The 19,489-nt window shown below is 51.9% G+C and overlaps 2 protein-coding genes across 4 annotated transcripts; both read right to left on the bottom strand.

The window, feature by feature from the left end:
* Positions 1-188: 188 nt before the first annotated feature.
* On the bottom strand, positions 189-9,231 carry LOC130263697 (complement decay-accelerating factor-like). Of its 3 annotated transcripts, none has more exons than XM_056511409.1 (10): positions 8,985-9,231; positions 8,640-8,849; positions 8,266-8,448; positions 6,907-7,098; positions 6,395-6,494; positions 4,922-5,004; positions 4,292-4,486; positions 1,832-2,077; positions 1,462-1,558; positions 189-1,187 (listed from the first exon to the last, which is right to left on the bottom strand). In XM_056511409.1, the coding sequence occupies exons 1-9, from the start codon at positions 9,136-9,138 to the stop codon at positions 1,467-1,469; spliced, it is 1,455 nt and encodes a 484-aa protein (XP_056367384.1). In that variant the 5' UTR covers positions 9,139-9,231; the 3' UTR covers positions 189-1,187; positions 1,462-1,466. The 3 variants fall into 3 exon arrangements, with proteins under 3 accessions (XP_056367384.1, XP_056367383.1, XP_056367386.1); XM_056511408.1 differs by having other exon boundaries at positions 189-684; XM_056511411.1 differs by lacking the exon at positions 1,832-2,077 and having other exon boundaries at positions 189-684.
* Positions 9,232-9,796: 565 nt separating this feature from the next.
* LOC130263699 (C4b-binding protein alpha chain-like) lies at positions 9,797-18,140 on the bottom strand. The gene is made up of 8 exons (XM_056511414.1): positions 18,048-18,140; positions 16,742-16,918; positions 15,226-15,405; positions 14,553-14,735; positions 13,083-13,271; positions 12,413-12,592; positions 10,902-11,101; positions 9,797-10,615 (listed from the first exon to the last, which is right to left on the bottom strand). Exons 1-8 carry the CDS (start codon positions 18,103-18,105, stop codon positions 10,463-10,465), a joined length of 1,320 nt encoding a protein of 439 aa, XP_056367389.1. The 5' UTR covers positions 18,106-18,140; the 3' UTR covers positions 9,797-10,462.
* Between the last annotated feature and the right edge of the window lie 1,349 nt (positions 18,141-19,489).

Raw genomic sequence — 19,489 nt, 5'->3', positions numbered from 1 at the left:
GTGTCCGGCAAAACCCGACGGTAAAACCAGCGCTGGAGCTGCTGGGGCTGCTCCGGGATTCCCGCAGAAACTCCCTCTCGGCTCCCAAAACCTTCTGGGGCTGAGCCCTGCTCCGTCCAGGGGGCTGAATAGGTTAGGGAGGTGTAACTCCAGCTGCCTTTTCCAGTCCACTTCCAAAAACACATTCCTGCATGGATTTGCTTCCCTCCTTTATTATTTTTTTAATCTATATAAACAAGTTTAACTTGCCATGGATGGCATTTAGAAAATAAATGTTCAGAGCGACTGAACATTGTCAGAATGTAACTTAAAGCTGATTCCTTCTTGAAAAAGAGAATAAAATATGACAAGAAAACAGCAGGGAGCTGAATTCACAGTCTGCCCTTTATAAACAATTACCATTTATCGCTAAATAGAAATAAAAAACCAGAAAGGCTTTGGGAGTTTTAGGTCTTTACAGGACAAAATTGAGGTGTGCAGCCAAAGGAATGCCCGGGACTCTTTTCCTGTCCCTCTGCCGCAGGGTGACAGCGCTGGGGAGGATATTTAGGAGTTGTGTTTCTGTGTCTGTGCGGTTGATGTGCTCACAGCAGCGCTGAGCTGCCTCCCTCCCCCTGGAAAGCAGAAGTGGCTCTTTTTCGTTACGAGGTCAGAGATGCCCGGCCCACACACGGCTTTATCTTCCTGCAGTGGGAAAAAAAAAAAACTGCAAGGAACTTTGGGCTGATACAAGAAGCTTTTGCTAAAGGAAGGGCTTAAAGCACTCAAGATATAAAGATCAAACAATGTAATATCCGAAGTACCACGGTTTCCTAAAAGAAATGAGCTGAAACTCTGCAGGACAGGGAAATCCACGGATCCACAGCAGGATCAGCTGCAGCCAGGAATTCCCGGGAAGTTAAGGGAGGCTGGGCTGTATTTGGGGTTTGTTGTGGCGTTGCCAGTGAGCAGAAAACGTGGAAACAGAGCATCAGCTGGGTGTGGCACAGCCGGGCTCTGCCTGCAGGAGCCCCGGGGGCTTGGGGCAGCGCAGCCTCTGGAGCCCCGCTGGGATGGGGATCACAGCTGGAGCCGCTGGAAGGAGATCGCCGAAAGGAAAACTCGGATGGGAGGAGCAGAAAGGGAAATCTGCCAATGCTTGCTGGAATGATTTTCCATCAATTTCTTGGAGTGCTAAGACGTCATCACTAAAAATGACATTTTATAGGTGGGACAGAGCTGATTTCGGTCATCCTTTATCTTAGAGCAAGGTGGGAGAGTCCTAATACGTGATCACTGCATGGGGCAGTTCTGGCACAGATCAGGAGCAGTGAATAGTTTCTGGTTTTAACCCAAAACTCAGGGATGGGCAAACTCAGCTTGACCCTGACACCAGAGAAACACTTTTCACCATCCCCCGGGTGGGTCCTGAGACCTTCCGTGGGTGTTTCATTCCAGCATTTCCCACAAAGCAGCACTCACCTTTCTCATGGATAAAACTCTCCTTTGCAGCGGGTGGGGAATTTGGAGGACCAGAACTTCCACCTTGCCCAGCTTCTCCTGGCTGTGCACAACCTCCCTGCGTGGAACAAGGGACATCAGTGCCACCCCTGCGTGCCACAAAGTTCTCTCTTGCTTTTCAAGATGGCCAAAAAAAGAGTTTAAAAAAAAAAAAATCTGTGATAACATGAGGGCAATGAAATAATTTATAAATTAAAATGTGTTTCAAAGCAAAGCTTGTAATGAGAATAGGAGGTCGGTGCAGTCAAAGCCCAGCTGTGAACCAGCAAAAAATATAAATTATACAGAGAAAACTTACAGAAGAAAAGGACGTGACAAAAATTCCACTCACTTCCACAAAATAATGTAAATTTGGACCGAAAGCAGCCAGGTGGGGGGAGGATCCCCGCGTGCTTGGGAGGACACGTGGATGCTTTGCTGGTCCCAGAGTAGGATTTTGGGGGTTTGTAGAAAGGTGGAAGAACAATTCTGAAGGCAGAGGAGGAGTGGGAGCTCTGCAGAGCCTTTCTGTAGAGGCTGAGCCTCGTCTCCCACCTCAGACCCTTCCCGGAGGGATGGATTCCATTCCCACGGGGACCTGAGGGAACAAAACCCACGGGGGAAATCCATCGGGTTGGTGGGAAGGAGATAAAGGAGAAAAATAATGGAGGAGAAAAAGAAAATAAAAGAATGGAGGAGAAAAAGAATGGAGGAGAAAAAGAAAATAAAAGAATGGAGGAGAAAAAGAAAATGAGTGGAGGAGAAAAAGAAAATGAGTGGAGGAGAAAAAGAAAAAATGGAGGAGAAAGGAAAAAGAATGGAGGGGAAAAAGAATGGAGGAGAAAAAGAAAGAATGGAGGAGAAAAAGAAAGAACGGAGGAGAAAAAGAAAGAATGGAGGAGAAAAAGAAAGTAATGGAGGAGAAAATGAATTGAGGAAAAAAAGAAAAGAATGGAGGGAAGAATAAAGAATGGAGAAAAAAATAAAAGAATGGAGGAGAAAAAGAAAAGAATGGAGGAGAAAAATAAAGAATGGAGGAGGAAAATAAAGCTAATATTAAATAATAAACAATATCTAATAAACAAACAAACTAGAAACTAGAAATAGAAAAAATAAATAATAAATACTAGATAGTACACAATAAATAATAAATAATAAACAAATACTCAACAATAAATGACAAACTATAAACTAGAAACTAAAAACATAGAAAATAAATACTAGATAATACACAATAAATGATAAATAATAAGCAAATAATAAACAATAAATGATAAACGATAAACTAGAAACAAGAGAGAAGAAATAAAAAAATAAATAATAAATGCTAGATAATACACAATAAATGATAAATTATAAATAATAAATAATAAGTAAATAATAAACAATAAATGATAAACGATAAACTAGAAACAAGGTACTAGAAATATAAAAATAAATCATAAATACTAGATAGTACACAATAAATAATACACAATAAATGATAAATAAAAAATAATAAGTAAATAATAAAAATAAACTAGAAATATAAAAATTAAGTAATAAATACTAAATAGTACACAATAAATAATAAATAATAAACAAATAATAAACAATATATTATAAACTATAAGCAATAAACTAGAAGATAAGCTATAAGCAATAAACTTGAAACTAGAAATTAAATTATAAATAATAAATAATAAACAAATAATCAACAATAAATGATAAATGATAAACAATAAAAATAAACAAGAAATATAAAAAATAGGTAATAAATACTAGATAATACACAATAAATAATAAATAATAAACAATAAATGATAAACTATAAGCAATAAACTAGAAGATAAGCTATAAGCAATAAACTTGAAACTAGAAATGCAATAATAAATGATAAATGATAAATGATAAATGATAAATGATAAATGATAAATGATAAATGATAAATGATAAAATAGAAAAAATAGAAAATATAAATTATACATAATAAAAATAAACGGTGAATAGAAATAAAAATAAAATAAAATAAAATAAAAATAAAATAAATAAAAAATAAAATAAAATAAAAATAAAATTTAAAAAATAAAAATAAAATAAATAAATAATAAACAATAAATGATTGACTATAAGCAATAAACTAGAAGATAAGCTATAAGCAATAAACTTGAAACTAGAAATGCAATAATAAATGATAAATGATAAATTATAATAGATAATAAATAATAAATAATAAATAATAAATAATAAATAATAAATAATAAATAATAAGATAGAAAAATAGAAAATAGAAAATATGAATTATACATAATAAAAATAAAATAAAAATAAAATATAATAAAAATAAAAAAATAAAAAATAAAATAAAATAAATAAAAATAAAATATAATAAAAATAAAAAAATAAAATAAAATAAATAAAAAATAAAATAAAATAAAAATAAAATAAATAAAAAATCAAAATAAAATAAATAAATAATAAACAATAAATGATTGACTATAAGCAATAAACTAGAAGATAAGCTATAAGCAATAAACTTGAAACTAGAAATGCAATAATAAATGATAAATTATAAATGATAATAAATAATAAATAATAAATAATAAATAATAAATAATAAATAATAAATAATAAATAAGATAGAAAAATAAAAAATAGAAAATATGAATTATACATAATAAAAATAAAATAAAAATACAATAAAATAAAAATAAAATTCAAAATAAACATAAAATAAAATAAAATAAAATAAAATAAAATAAAATAAAATAAAATAAAATAAAATAAAATATTTTTAAAAATGACTATCAAGCCCTGAGCCTGGATCCAGCACCTTTGCACTCGGGGGCGGCTCCGCTCCAGACCCCGGCGCTGCCGGCGCCGCTGGTGCAGCGGATGCTCCGGGCCCCCCGCAGCTGGAAGTCGGGCTCGCAGCTGTAGCTCACCGTGGAGTTCAGAGCGAAAATTTCCTGCCCTTGCCCATCGTGCGTGCCGTGGCTGATGGGAGGAGGTGCGGAGCAGGTGATCACTGCGGGAGAGAAGGGACTGTTGGATTTTAATCAAAATACAAAATGTTTGGGCCCGCCTAAGGGACTTTAGATAAACTTTGGATGGTGAATAACCAGCACTGGGTGCTGCTGTCCTGGTTCTCTCTGCTTTGTTCCCAAAATGTTTCTGGTCTCACACCTTTCTCCCTCTCACAGCAAATAAACAGCAGCTTGCCGTGCTCGGGATTGCTGGAAATGTCACCCCATCGCCTCCAGCCGCGGCAGAAATGGTGATTTTGTGGGAGCAAAGCTGCTGAAATAGCAGCAGCAGAATGGGCATTTCTCAGCCAGAGAAATCAGCCACAGAGCATCAGCAAAAACAGCCCAAAGAGGGGTTTGGACTGGACACAGGATCCAGCAGGATCTGATGGAATGAAATAAAAAGGTTTAATCTCACAATTAAAGATCAATCTCACATTCACAAGTTGGAAGTTCGCTCCATACAACATCGTTTCCTTTCAGCTGGCACCGGATGAAATCATTCCCAACTAATTTATACCTAAAATACACGAGAGAAAATCAGTGTAATTCTCCAAAAGCTGAGAGCGTTTCTCACCCACTTCCAGAAGAATGTGACAGGAGTGTGGGAAAGGCAGTGGGATGATGACACTGCAGGTTCCCAGGAGAGATCTGCAGGGTCTGTGATCATCTGTTTGAGGTGATTCCCTGCTCTGACCCTGCACTGGGAAGGGGAAAGGGAAAAGGGGAAAAAAGGGAAAGGGAAAAAAGGGAAAAGGGGAAAAAAGGGAAAAGGGGAAAAAAGGGAAAAGGGGAAAAAAGGGAAAAGGGGAAAAAAGGGAAAAGGGGAAAAAAGGGAAAAGGGGAAAAAAGGGAAAAGGGGGAAAAAAAGGGATAAGGGGGGAAAAAAAGGGAAAAGGGGAAGGGGAAAGGGGGAAAGGGGAAAGGGGAGAAGGGAAGGGGAATCTGGGGCTGGCAGAGCTCTCTGGGAATGCCAGGGCTGAGCTGAGGGATTCCCAGATGGATTTGCTGAGTCAGGGACTCCAGATGCTTTCCCCAGAGTCCTTGTGGACTTCCCATCCCTGCAAGTGTCCAAGGCCAGGCTGGACAGGGCCTGGAGCCACTGGGATGGTGGCAGGTGTCCCTGTCCATGGCAGGGGGTGGCACTGGATGGGTCTGAAGGTCTCTTCCAACCCAAACCAGTCTGGGGTTCAGGGATTCAGGGGGATCCTCTGTGTACAGCAGTGAGGGGCAGCAGGGACCACCCACATTTGGTTGGTGGTTTGCTGGGAGCTCATGGATCTTGTTCTGAGAGCTGGCGCCTTCCCCATCCTGAGCTACCTCCTGTGCAAAACCCTCAGCATGTGTGCATGATGGATAATATCTGATCTAAGTGATGTGAGCAGCATCATCCCTCCGCCCTGCTGGGGATTTCCAAAGTTTAGCTCACCCCAGCAGGGTGGGACACGCTGTCATTGTCTCCAGTTACACCCCAAGGGAGAGACAAAACCCCTCTGGGGAATTTGGAGCTGGGCAGCGCAAGCCAGATGATGCCAGCTGCATCCTGCTGGGAGGGAGGAACACTGGCTGGTGGCAAGAGATTAAAATTCAGCCCTGTCCACTGCATTTGGGCCCAGATTGAAAGCAGGCAGCAGCCATGAGTCAGCTCCTGACTCTGGAAATTGTGCTTCACTGCACTTTCCCAGCTGGACTTAACTGGCTTTTAAAATTCCAATGTAACCTCTTTTTATTCAATATATCTCAACTATCTTAAGCTGAAATATTTTAAATAACTTGTACTGAAGTCTGGAGTTATCAGCTGAGAGTAAAACCAGCTGCTCCTGTTGGGATGGACACCTGGAGCTCCTCTGGGTGGCACCTGGAGGAAAAGCCGGCCCTGCTGCCACCCTGGAGCTGTGCCCAGCACTCACCCATCCTCACAGGACACAGCCACTCGTGCTCCCAGCTGCAGCTCGGTCAGGGGCCCCATCCTGCCCCCGGGCAGCGCTCCTGGGGCACTGCAGGACCTCCCTGGGGACACAGAAAAGGGGAATGAGACAGGAGACACAGGCCTGGAGGGGTTCCCAAAGGGTTTTGCTCCATGGGCATCACAGCTGGGATTTGTCCTCTGCATGTGCCATGTCCCAGTGAAAACATCTTCAGGACCATAAAAAGGTTGGTTAATACCTCTAATATCACCAAGTCCAACCAAACATTCCCCAGCATGTAACTAAACCAGACCTCTTTATGACAGCAGAAAAACCAAAAAGAAAATCCCTGATGCTTCTGCTGTTCAATCTTTAACAGGAATGACAGGGAACACCCACCCAGTTTTGTGGTGATGGAGCTGTTGGGACCATAATGGCCAGGCTGCATTTTGGGATGCAGGTTGGGAACAGCCAGGGCTGCTTTTCTGGGGTGTTGGCACAGCAGGAATACTCACTCCTGCACAGCTCAGCAGGCTGTGACCACGTCAGGTTCTGGAGGCAGGTGCTGGAGGGGGAGCTCTCTGAGGTGTTCTCGTAGCCAGGCCGGCAGACATAGCTCACGTTGGTGCCAACAGGGAAGAAATTCCTCCTCTTGTCCTCCTCGGACAGGGCAGCAAACCTCAGCCTGGCTGGGGCAGCACAGCTCCCTGGCAGCCAAGGAAAGGCAGCCTGACAGAGCTGCCCCCCAGCAGCGTGCCAAGCGCTCCCTGGGGTCACAGGAGTGATTCTGCAGAGCTCCTGGCAGGCTGACTCGGGTTCCAGGCACCAGAGCGGGGATGGAGGGTGTTAGGAGCCCAGGGAAGGGGTTATGGATGTGGGGGTGCATGCACAGGCTGGGGGCACAGGAGTCCCCAGCCCCATCCCCGACTGACCCCTCTGCCAACCCCTGCGGCCACCAGCGGCTCCGAGGGGCACAGGGCAGGGACAGGGACAGGGGTTTGTACCTGGGACAGGGATGGAGACAGGGACAGGGCAAGGGTTTGTACCTGGGACAGGGCAGGGACAGGGCAGGGACAGGGCAGGGGTTTGTACCTGGGACAGGGCAGGGACAGGGCAGGGATAGGGCAGGGGTTTGTACCTGGGACAGGGACAGGGGTTTGTACCTGGGACAGGGCAGGGACAGGGACAGGGCAAGGGTTTGTACCTGGGACAGGGCAGGGACAGGGCAGGGACAGGGCAGGGGGTTGTACCTGGGACAGGGACAGGGCAGGGGTTTGTACCTGGGACAGGGACAGGGACAGGGCAGGGGATTGTACCTAGGACAGGGCAGGGACAGGGCAGGGACAGGGACAGGGCAGGGGTTTGTACCTGGGACAGGGCAGGGACAGGGACAGGGCAAGGGTTTGTACCTGGGACAGGGACAGGGCAGGGACAGGGCAGGGACAGGGCAGGGGTTTGTACCTGGGACAGGGATGGAGACAGGAACAGGGGGTTTGTGCCTTGGGACAGCGACAGGGCAGGGGTTTGTACCTGGGAGAGGGACAGGGACAGGGCAGGGGTTTGTACCTGGGACAGGGCAGGGACAGTGACAGGGCAGGGGGTTGTACCTGGGACAGGGACAGTGACAGGGACAATGGGTTTGTACCTTGGGACAGGGACAGGGCAGGGGATTTGTATCCAGGGACAGGGACAGTGGGTTTGTCCCCTAGGACAGGGACAGTGCCAGGGCAGTGCAGCCACCAGGAGGGACAGGGGCAGTGCCTGGCAGGGACAGGGACAGTGCCAGTGCCAGGCAGGGACAGGGACAGTGCCAGCGCCAGGCAGGGACAGGGGCAGCGCCCAGGGCTGTCTCAGATCAAAAGCAGAGCATTTACGGCCGCAGGGCTCGGGCAGCCGGGACCAGAAGCCGCCGGGCAGGCACTCGGTGGTGTCGGGCAGCCCCGGGATCCTGCGGGCGCCCCCGCTGCAGATGAACGTCACCCGGGACCCCACCGGGAAGCTGCTGGAGCTGCTGGAGGGCCTGGAGTGGCTCATGGCAGGAGGGGGCCCGCAGTCCCCTGCAGCACAGAACACCTGTCAGGTGAGCAGCCCCTCCCCTGCCCCTCCCCGCCCCAGGAGGGAGTTCGGGACGGCCCGGGGCTGGACCCGGGGCAGCACCGAGCGCAGGATCATCCCCCGGGCTGGGGGTGGCACCAGCCAGGTGAGATGCAGGCAGGTGTGCCCGGCCCTTCCCGCGGCCCCTACTCACCACGAGCCGCAGGGATGCTGAGCAGCCCCAGCAGGGCCGGGAGCAGCACGGGGAGCCCAGAGAGCACCCCCAGGCTCGGGGGCTCGGGGTGTGCCCCCCAGGCCGGGGCTGCAGCCTTCATTGCTGTGTGCAGCCTGTGCAGGGCTGAGCAGGGATGGGAGGGGAGGGGAGGCGCTGCAGGCTCCACCAAACCTCCGGAGCTGTGGAAACCTGCCCGGGACACCCGGGGAGCTGAGATCTCCATCAGCAGCACCCCGAGCCGCCAGGGTGGGGACAATGACACTGGGGGAGAGCCTGCGGGTCCTCCTGCCCTTGTTTGTGCTGGGGCTGGCACTGAGCACTGACCTACACAGATTTTCCAAAGCTCCTTTCCCAGAGCAGAAAAGTCCCTTTCCAGCCCCAGCCGGCTCCAGGGAGGAAACACCTCCTCAGTTATTTGCTGGCAGGTGATGCACCACGGATCTGCTGTCAGCAGAGTCAGCCAAGCAAATAAAAGCATTTTCCTTCCTGTTTTTTTCTTTCCTTGGCTGCCTGACTCGCTGGCGATGTGGAATGGGTGTGAGCCACATCTGCATCCTCATTAACGCTGTGACATTTCCCTGTGACATCAGCCAGGGCTGCTCAAACGCCCTCTCACACACACTCAGCGTGCAAGACCCGGGTTTTATCCACACTTGTGGCTGTCAAGCCTTGCAGGGGGAGGTAAAATCCTCCCTGCAGTCCCGGGTGAGCTCAGGGGGGAGGCACCGAGGTCAGCCCAGCCCTGCCCATCTCATGGGAGCAGCTCTGGGAACACCTGCCCTGGCAGAGCTCCTCACCTGGAGGTGGAGAAGCACAGGGTCCATCCCAAAGCACCTTTTTGTGCAAAATCAGAGACACCTCCTCTCCCCTGGCTGTTGTTCAGGCTCTGGTAACAAATAAAGCAATTTTAACAACTCCTAAGAGCAGACATCTGGCAGTGATGCTGGTGCAGGAGGTGGAGGCTCCTCCTCTCCCACCCAGCCTGGGCTGGTGCAGCTCCCCAGGACTCACCCAGCTCCCCCCAGAACCACCACTGGATCCCGCTGGAAATCTGCCAAATTTTGACCCAACATGACAGACACAATTCCATCCCCTGGATAAACCCCCAGGAATAACCACAGCACCAGAGCCACAGGGTCTGAGCAGCATTTATTGAGGAACAGGAATTGGCTGCCTCACCCTCTGCACCTGGAACTGGCTGAATTCCAGCACCTGCTCCTGGCATTTGCTCACCACAAACAGGGATGTGGAAGACGACACCAGCTGGGATATTTGGCACAGCCAGGAACCTGTTCCTGCCTAAATCCAGGGGTGAGGCAAATGCAGCCTTTACAATGCACTTCTTGTGAGCTGCCCTTACCCAAAATCAGATTTAAATGTTTATCACTTGTTGCACCACTGCTTCCTGCAGATGTACCCAAAGCCCAGCTGGACCATGGCAGCACAAACACCTTCAGAGCCAGCTCTGGACTCATCTCAGCTTTTTTCACTCCCATTTCCCTCAGCTTACAACAGTGATTAAAAAAAAGCTAAATTGAAACTCTTTCTATGCTTCCTAATATGAAATGTGAAACAATTTATTAGTTAAAGAGCAATTCAAGCTTGCAGGTTAGAGCAAAGCCCACTCCCTGCTCTGGCATCCAGCACAGCAAAAGCAGCCTCCCATGCACTGGTGAGTATTGTTCTGGCTCCAGCCATGCACACACAAACCATAAAATCACCCAGAGATCTTAGAGATGCTGTGACTGCACAAACTGAGCTCACCAAAGGAAAGGTGAGAGTTACAGGGTTCTGGTTTCATTTCAGTTTTCTAATTCCATCTCTAGTTTTTTAATCTCCAGGAAGAGTTTCTGTATTTCCAGCAGATTTTTCACTTCTTCTACAGGCACCCCACATTCAAAGACTGATTTAATGTAATGGACCTCTTGACACACATCAGCATCACCTTCTTTCACCTGTTAAAGGGGAAAACAAACCCAGACAGACCTGTGAGGATGCACTGCAGAGAGGCAGAGCCACCCACTCCTGTCCCAGCAGGGGCTGCATCTTCCTTAGGACCAGAAATGAGAAGTTTTGAGAAGTTTAAGCAGTTTTCGTGTTAGAAATCAGGCAGGACCCACCCAAGGGCTCAGCCAGGCTCAGCCACCCGGGGCTCTGAGCAGCTGGAAATGCTGAACCATGGCAGGGCTGGAACTGGATGATCCTTGAGGCTCCCCCCACCCCAAATTCTGTGGTACTCACACACTTGGGCAGTGGTGTCCAGCTGCCATCAGGCAAGCACGTGGCTGTCCAGGACTCTTCCAAAGGCATCATTCCATTGTCTGGGAGCTGGTAGCCAGGGAGGCACTGGAAGGTGACAGTGTCATTGGTCTGGTACCACCTCCTGCCACCCAAAGGGCTCTTCACCCTCCCATAGGGCACTCGTGGTTGTGGACACAGAACTGAAAGGAAAACTCACAGCAGAGGTCAGAAAGAAATTTGGGAAGGTTGAGCCAGTGCAGAGGAAGTTAAAATTGTGGAGCTGTGGAATCAGATGTGAAAGCAAAAATACTTCTCTTGAAGAGGGTGAAGGTCAGAGCAGCCCCTGAGAGGTGCTGGGACTTAGTGGTGGATTTGCTGTTCTCTGGAAGTGTCTCAATCCAGGCAGCCCCACGATGGGGGAGGACATTTGGCAATAGGGGAAGGGAAAGTCAGTGAACTCCTGACCTGGCTTAGAGCCTCCTTCACACACAGCTGTCAATAAAAACTCAACTATCACCTGGAAAACACCAGCTTTGGGAAAGTTGTTTCTTTTGCAAACAGGGGAAGGGCTCAGGAAGCCCCAAGGACAGACAGAGCCAGGCAGTGCTGCACCCCAAGCCCTCTGCTCTGCCCCAGGGAGGTTTTGGAAGCATCCCAAAATGTCCATCACATTTGCAGGAGAAGAGCACAGTTTATTCACCCCGTACCACAATTGGTTAGTGAACCACTACATCCTCCTGCCACAGGGGTTTGGGACACTAACTGAAAGGAAAATTAAGTTTAAAATCAAGGAAGAGGAGCTGGAGGAGGAAATGCTGGTTCACCTGGCTGGCAGGTGGGCAGGGCTGGGCTGGGCTGGGCAGGGCAGGGCAGGGCTGGGCTGGGCTGGGCTGGGCAGGGCAGGGCAGGGCAGGGCTGGGCTGGGCAGGGCTGGGCTGGGCTGGGCTGGGCTGGGCTGGGCTGGGCTGGGCTGGGCAGGGCAGGGCTGGGCTGGGCTGGGCTGGGCAGGGCAGGGCTGGGCGGGGCTGGGCTGGGCAGGGCAGGGCTGGGCGGGGCTGGGCTGGGCTGGGCAGGGTTGGGCTGGGCTGGGCTGGGCTGGGCTGGGCTGGGCAGGGCTGGGCTGGGCTGGGCAGGGCTGGGCTGGGCTGGGCTGGGCTGGTCAGGGCTGGGCAGGGCTGGGCGGGGCTGGGCTGGGCAGGGCAGGGCTGGGCGGGGCTGGGCTGGGCTGGGCAGGGCTGGGCTGGGCTGGGCAGGGCTGGGCTAGGCGGGGCAGGGCAGGGCAGGGCAGGGCAGGGCAGGGCTGGGCAGGGCTGGGCTGGGCAGGGCAGGGCTGGGGAGGGCAGAGCAGGGCTGGGCTGGGCTGGGCAGGGCAGGGCTGGGCAGGGCCGGGCTGGGCTGGGCGGGGCTGGGCTGGGCAGGGTTGGGCAGGGCTGGGCTGGGCTGGGCTGGGCAGGGCTGGGCTGGGCTGGGCAGGGCAGGGCTGGGCTCGGCAGGGCAGGGCTGGCACTCACCTGGCTGGCAGGTGGGCAGGGGCGGGTGCCAGGTGCCATCAGCCTGGCACTGGCTCTGGGCAGCGCCCTGCAGCCCGAAGCCTGGCTGGCAGGAGAAGTGCAGCAGCAGCCCGTAGGGAAAAGTGAAGGTCTGGGGGCTCACCGTGCCCCTCTGCAGCACGGGCTGGGGACAGCGAACCGCTGGGGGACAGGGCAGGGCAGGCTGGGTCGGGGCAGCAGCACCGGGCACAGCTGCTCCCCCCAGCCCAGATCCAGAGTCTGGCACCTCCAGAGGGAGCAGCCCCCCCCTGGGAAGGCAGCAGCACCTCCAGGCAGCCCTGCTGGCTTGGAGCCATTGCTCTGAGTGTTGGCTGGCTCAGCCTGACCCCAAACCCTGATCCCAATCCCTGATCCCATACCCTGACCCCAATCCCTGACCCCAATTCCAGATACCATACCCTGATCCCATACCCTAATCCCAATCCCTGACCCAAATCCCTGACCCCATACCCTGATCCCATACCCTGATCCCAGTCCCTGACCCTCTCCCTGACCCAAATCCCTGACCCCACTCCCAGATCCCAAACTCTGACCCCAATCCCTGACCCCAATCCCTGACCCAGTCCCTGACCCAAACCCTCACCCAGTCCCTGACCCCACTCCCTGACCCACTCCCTGACCCCACACTCACCCCTGCACTCCGGGGCAGCCCCGCTCCAGGTCAGGTTCTCCCCATCCCCGGAGGTGCAGAACAGGGACTCGCTCCCGATCAGGGACAGCCCCTCTGCACAGCTGTACTTGACCTCAGAGCCATAGGGGAACTGCTTCACCCCAGAGGCAGAGTGCTGCCCGTGGGCGATTTTGGGAGGGGGGTCACAGACTGTGGGAGAGCAAAGGGACAATCAGGCTTCCCCCATTCCCTCAGGGCGGCGACAGGAGGAACTGGTTCTCCACATTGGTGCCAAATTCTCTCCTCAGTGTCCCTGGCTGTGCCAGCTGTGGCTGTACCAGTGCTCCCAGTCTGACCCAGCCAGGAGCCCAGCCCTCAGCACAGCCCCAGCACATCTGGGGCCCTTCCCTTCCCCCTCCTCATCCCCTCCTGTTTTCCATGAGATCCCATCCTGCTCCTGAGGCTCAGGGAATGGTGAGCACCACCAACCCCTTGGGAAACCCTTGGAGAAACTGCTGCAGGTCCCATTAACCAGCACAGGAATCAGTCACACTTCTGCTGCAGGATGGAAACGCTGCAGCCCCTCAGTGCTGTGCCCTGGGCACCTTCTCCCTGTGGGAGTCAGTGACTCAGGGGTCTCTGAAGAAATCAGAGAGAAATCAGAGTGCAGGGATTGAATTAAAGCCTTTGGATGGACTGAAGTACATTAAGCCTCTCACACATAAAGTAGACATTTAAGTAGAAGTCAGTAATTTTAGAGTGAGTTCTAATGCTTTTAGTAAGTGAAAGGTTTCAAATACCACAGTAGCAGTGAGTGTTCTAATGAAGGTTGAAACACACTGATATCTTCAGTAGAGGCTCCAGGCCCACAGTTGTAGGCAGGACTGTGACATAACAGAGCTGACATTTCTTAGAACAAGATAGATTGTATGTGCAGTGTTACACTTAACCTGATGAGCTAAGAAACCAGAATTCTAATAGGTTAATGAGTGGTGGTCTGAGTTTGCATCTTAGCTTGTTGGAAAAATCCTATATAAGAGTTTGTACTGGGGAGAGTTGGTGCTTTTAGTCATTGTGGCTTTTAGCCATTCACTTATTGCCACTGCATTTGCCATTGCTTGTCTGTGCACTGCTGAGACTGATGTGCTTTGTAATAAATAACCTTTTTAACTATCAGCTGCTTTGCTTATTTAGGAGATTACCTGATAAGTGGGAGCACAGAGCTCAGGAGTGGGAGCCACAGAGCTGTGGAGTGGGAACCACAGAGCCCCAGAGTGGGAACCACAGAGCTCCAGAGTGGGAGCCACAGAGCTCAGGATTGGGAGCCACAGAGCTCCAGAGTGGGAGCCACAGAGCTCCAGGGCAGGAACCACAGAGCCCCAGGGCAGGAGCCACAGCGCTCCGGAGCTCGGTGCCCTGCCGCTCTGGGCTGTCAGAGCCTCCCACGTCCCCACGCCCCGCGCGGTTCTCGCTCCCCCCGGGATCACTCACCCCCGAGGCAGTAGGGCACGGCGGGGCTCCAGGTGCCGTCCGCCGAGCACTGCGCCCTCCCGCTGCCCCGCAGCACGTAGCCCGGCTCGCACTGGAACTGCAGCTGCTGCCCGAAGCTGTGCGGGGCCCCGCCGGGGCTGGCGGCTCTGCCGTGCGGGATGGCCGGGCTGGGGCACTGCACCTCTGCCAACAGCAGCACCGACAGCAGAGATTGCATCAGGGGCTGCCAGCAGCGCCAGACACCTCTAAGCAGAGCTGGCAGGCTCAGGGATGGGAATTACAGCATGAAACCATCTCTCCTGCAAAGCAGAGGAGGTGAGCCCTGTGATCAGCTGGAAAGCGAGCTGGGGGTGGCACATCACTGCCTGCAGAGCCGGCAGGCTCAGGGGTGGGAATTACAGCATGAAACTATTTCTCTTGGAAGGCAGAGGAGGTGAGAGCCCTGTGGTCAGCTGGAAAGCGATGGCACATCACTGCCTGTATCTGAATCCTTGCTGGAGCCGCTCAATAACCAGGGGGAGCTGCTGCTTTTCCTCTCCAGCCACGCCACCCTCCGAGCAGCAGAATTACTGCCAGGGACAGGCAGAGCTGCTGGACAGAGCGCTGCTGGCCCGGCAGCGGCAGCGGGGCTGGACACGGTGACATTCGATGGATGGAGAGGGGATGTACTCACTCTGGCACAGCCTGGGCACCGAGGACCACGAGAAGTTCTGCAGACAGGTTATCGTTGGGGACACGCCGGGGATGGAGGAGAAGCCGGGTCTGCAGGAGTAGCTCAGGGTGGAACCGACCAGGAACTCCCGACGGGGCTGGGGGTCGGCGAATTCCACAGGGGGAGGGTGGGGACACTGCCCTGGGGACAGAGCAGGGGACAGAGAGCTGGGGACACTGCCCTGGGGACAGAGCTGGGGACAGAGCTGGGGACACTGCCCTGGGGAGAGAGCAGGGGACAGAGAGATGGGGACACTGCCCTGGGGATAGAGCTGGGGACACGGAGATGGGGACAGAACAGGGAACAAAGCTGGGGACACAGAGCTGGGGACACAGAGCTGGGGACACTGCCCTGGGGACACAGAGCTGGGGACAGCACAGATCCTCAGCACTGAGAGCATTTCCTTGCTGGAAAGCCCCAAAATTAAGTGAGGGACAGCAGAACCCCTGAGCGTGGCTGTGGGGTGAAGGGAAAGGGAAAAACCGGGGAGTTTTCCTTTTGGGGAAAATTCACCACAGGATGTGAACTGAGTGAGAATCTTATTTCTCGTGTGCTTTGGCACCTCGAGGGTGTCCCCTGCAGGAAGGGACAGCCCTGGGTGATCCCAGAGGGAATCCTGCCAGCCAGTGGATGTTCCCTCCAAGAGATTTTGGGGAAATGGGAGCAGGATTGCACCTGGCAGAGGCCAGGAGGCATCTGGGCTCACCTGGCACACAGGAGGGGATTGAGCTCACCTGGCACACATTAGGGGCTCAGGCTCACCTGGCACACAGGCTCACCTGGCACACATTAGGGGCTCAGGCTCACCTGGCACACAGGCTCACCTGGCACACATTAGGGGCTCTGGCTCACCTGGCACACATTAGGGGCTCTGGCTCACCTGGCACACAGGAGGGGTTGGGCTCACCTGGCACACAGGAGGGGTCTGGGCTCACCTGGCACACAGGAGGGGATCTGGGCTCACCTGGCACACATTAGGGGCTCTGGCTCACCTGGCACACAGGCTCACCTGGCACACAGGAGGGGTCTGAACTCACCTGGCACACAGGAGGGGTCTGAACTCACCTGGCACACAGGAGGGATCTGGGCTCACCTGGCACACATTAGGGGCTCTGGCTCACCTGGCACACAGGATGTGATTGGGCTCACCTGGCACACAGGCTCACCTGGCACACAGGAGGGGTTGGGCTCACCTGGCACACAGGAGGGGTCTGGGCTCACCTGGCACACATTAGGGGCTCTGGCTCACCTGGCACACAGGAGGGGTTGGGCTCACCTGGCACACAGGAGGGATCTGGGCTCACCTGGCACACATTAGGGGCTCTGGCTCACCTGGCACACAGGATGTGATTGGGCTCACCTGGCACACATTAGGGGCTCTGGCTCACCTGGCACACAGGAGGGGTCTGAACTCACCTGGCACACAGGCTCACCTGGCACACAGGAGGGGTTGGGCTCACCTGGCACACAGGCTCACCTGGCACACAGGAGGGCACCCATGGGTACCACCTGCCGTTGAAGGTGCACCTCACCGTGCCCGTGCCCGAGGGCACAAAGCCGGGCTCGCACTCCAGCCGGGCTGTGCTGCCCGAGGTGAAGTTCCCTGCAGAGCTCAGCTGCCCGTGGGCAATGTGGGGGACGGGACACTGAGCCCCTGTGGATCACCAAAAGGAAAAAAAGGGGATTTTCAGGGCTGTTCTTGCACAATGCCAGCACAGCTCTGTCTGGGTGAGAGGAGACAGAGCTGTTTAATAATTGCAGGGATCGAGGCAGAGGGCACAAGTGACTCCAGGTGCAACAACCCCTTCCAGCCTTACCACAAAAAGAAAAGAGTTTCTACAACAACTGCATAACCTCTGCCACACCTGCCCATCTCAGATGTCCCAACAAAAAACTCCTCTTTCCACATCTCCCACGAGAAAACAAATAACAGAGAAAACAAAACTCCAGCAGCTCTAACTGGGATTTCTTCATGCCTGGCAGTGCTGGCAGGTCACCAAGACAGAATTAAAACATGTTTGAGCAGCCTGGTTCACATGCAGGTGCTGCAGCATCCCACACTGTGCCACCAACACTGCCTTTGGTGCCATCCCCATGGAAAATATATCTTGGAAAATATATTGGAAAATATCTTGTTTGTGTCTCCTCCAGGTCCCAGACTAATTACTGGTAGTGTTTGGCTTTGGGAAATGAGCTGAGAAGCCTCAGGAAGTGCAAGCAATAAATATTAAGAATAAAAGCAGTGCTGGTGCAGGGGGTGCTGGGATGGGCTGTGCACCCTGGAGAAGTTTCTGGAAAGGTTTGGGTTTAACTGAACCCCCAACTTCCAGACAGAAACTGCTGCTTATTCCCCTTCCCAGGCACATTCAGCACTCAGCAGATTTGCACTTCTGCAGTTCTGAGCACAGCTGGGGTGCCTGGCCATGCCCCAGGGCTGAGGCTCCACAGAATCAGCCAGAGAATCAGGGAAGGGATATTAAAATTGGGATGGAAAGGACATTAACCCCCACCCAGAGCCACCCCTGCCATGGCAGGGACACTCCCACTGCCCCAGCTGCTCCAAACCCCACTGCCCAGCCTGGCCTTGGGATCCAGGGACAGCCACAGGCTCCCTCCCAGTCAGGAATTCCTTCCCAACATCCCATATTCCACCTTAAACCCACTCTCTTTTCCCTGTCGCTCCATCCCTGGTGACAAACCCCTCCTGGAACCCCTCAGCAGTGGCAGCCCCTCCCCAAGCCCTGGAGGAGCAGGGCAGAGCCAGCAGGGAGCAGGACACTCACCGCGGGTCCCCGCGGGCAGCAGCAGCAGCAGCAGCCCTGCCAGCAGGAGCTGGGCCATGCTGGGCTCAGAGATGTCCCCGAGATGTCCCCAGGGGAAGGAAGGGGAAGCTGCAGGGGGAAGCTGGGCCAGGCACAGACACCACCCCCCGTGAGAAATCACACAGCCAGCATGAAAACACATCAGTGTGAGCAAGAATATTGAATCCAAATAAAGCACGGGCATAAGAACATTGAATCCCTTTGCTGTTATAATATCAGTGTTCTACAGCTCTCTGCAGCAGCCTGGGTGGTGTCTGAAGCACTTTTACACCCAGGGCAGGTGGGTGGGGGACACCCCCCAGCATCCCTGCACCCAGGGAACAGCACCTAACTGAGTTTACAAACACTAGAAATAAAGCAATTTGTTATATACACTTCATGTATGATACGTACTTCATCCTCTTTATAAATGATTGTAACAATTATATATATATAAAATAATTATATATATTATATATATATATAATAATTATATATATTATATAAATAATTCCCTTTACACACAGAGAAATCCAGAATGGACCTTAAAGCTCAGTTCCATGGAAACCCTGAGATTCAGAGCTCCAGTATCAGCACCTCAGAACTGAGAAGGGGAACAGCAGCAGGGTGCAGGACCCCCAGTTTCAACTCAAATTCCCAAAGCAGAGAACTCTGCCCACCCCTGCAGCTCTTCCCCCAAACACATCCCAGAGACCCCCTGAGTCCCCCCCGCTCCCCAGAAAACCAGCAGAGCCAGAGCAAACAATGGAAAAGAACAGAGGAGATGATCTGTGCTTTTTTAACTCCCTTTATTGTAAATAAACACTGACAGATGTTTATGCTCAAGTGCACAGAGCACACAGCACAAGCTGACAGACTCTGCAGCATTTTAAACCTAAAAAAACCCACTTAGGAGGCAGCTGGGTAAGATCCCTCTCACCAAACTGCAGACAGAGCAGGGAGGGGACACCTGGTGACAGCTCTGAGGTCACAGCCCAGCCAGGCTGCCTTTACCTCTATTTCCCCCTCCATTTTTCAGTTTTTCCCAGAGATGGAGCAGTTTTAGCCCAAGTGCTCCTTCACCTCTGCAGTGACCCACAGGGACAGGCAGGTCCCATGAAGGTGACAGCAGCCACCTGCTGGGAACAGGGGCACAGAAATCCAGGGGGCACAGAAACCCCCCACCCCTGGGGAAACGCTCAGGAGGATGCCAGGCTCACCCTCACACCCCAAAAACCCCTTCACACCCCCAAAATCCACCTCCACACCCCCAAAATCCACCTCCACACCCCCAAAATTCACCTCCACACCCCCAAAAGTCACCTCCATATCTCCAAATCCACCTTCACACCCCCAAATCCACCTGCACAGCCCCAAAATTTATCTGCACAGCCCCAAATCCCCCTTCCACACCCCAAATCCAC

The sequence above is a fragment of the Oenanthe melanoleuca genome, chromosome 26 (genome assembly GCF_029582105.1).
Source record: "Oenanthe melanoleuca isolate GR-GAL-2019-014 chromosome 26, OMel1.0, whole genome shotgun sequence".
Lineage (NCBI taxonomy): Eukaryota > Metazoa > Chordata > Aves > Passeriformes > Muscicapidae > Oenanthe > Oenanthe melanoleuca.
Note: the sequence above shows the minus strand (reverse complement) of the source record. Positions and strands in the feature narration are given on the sequence as shown.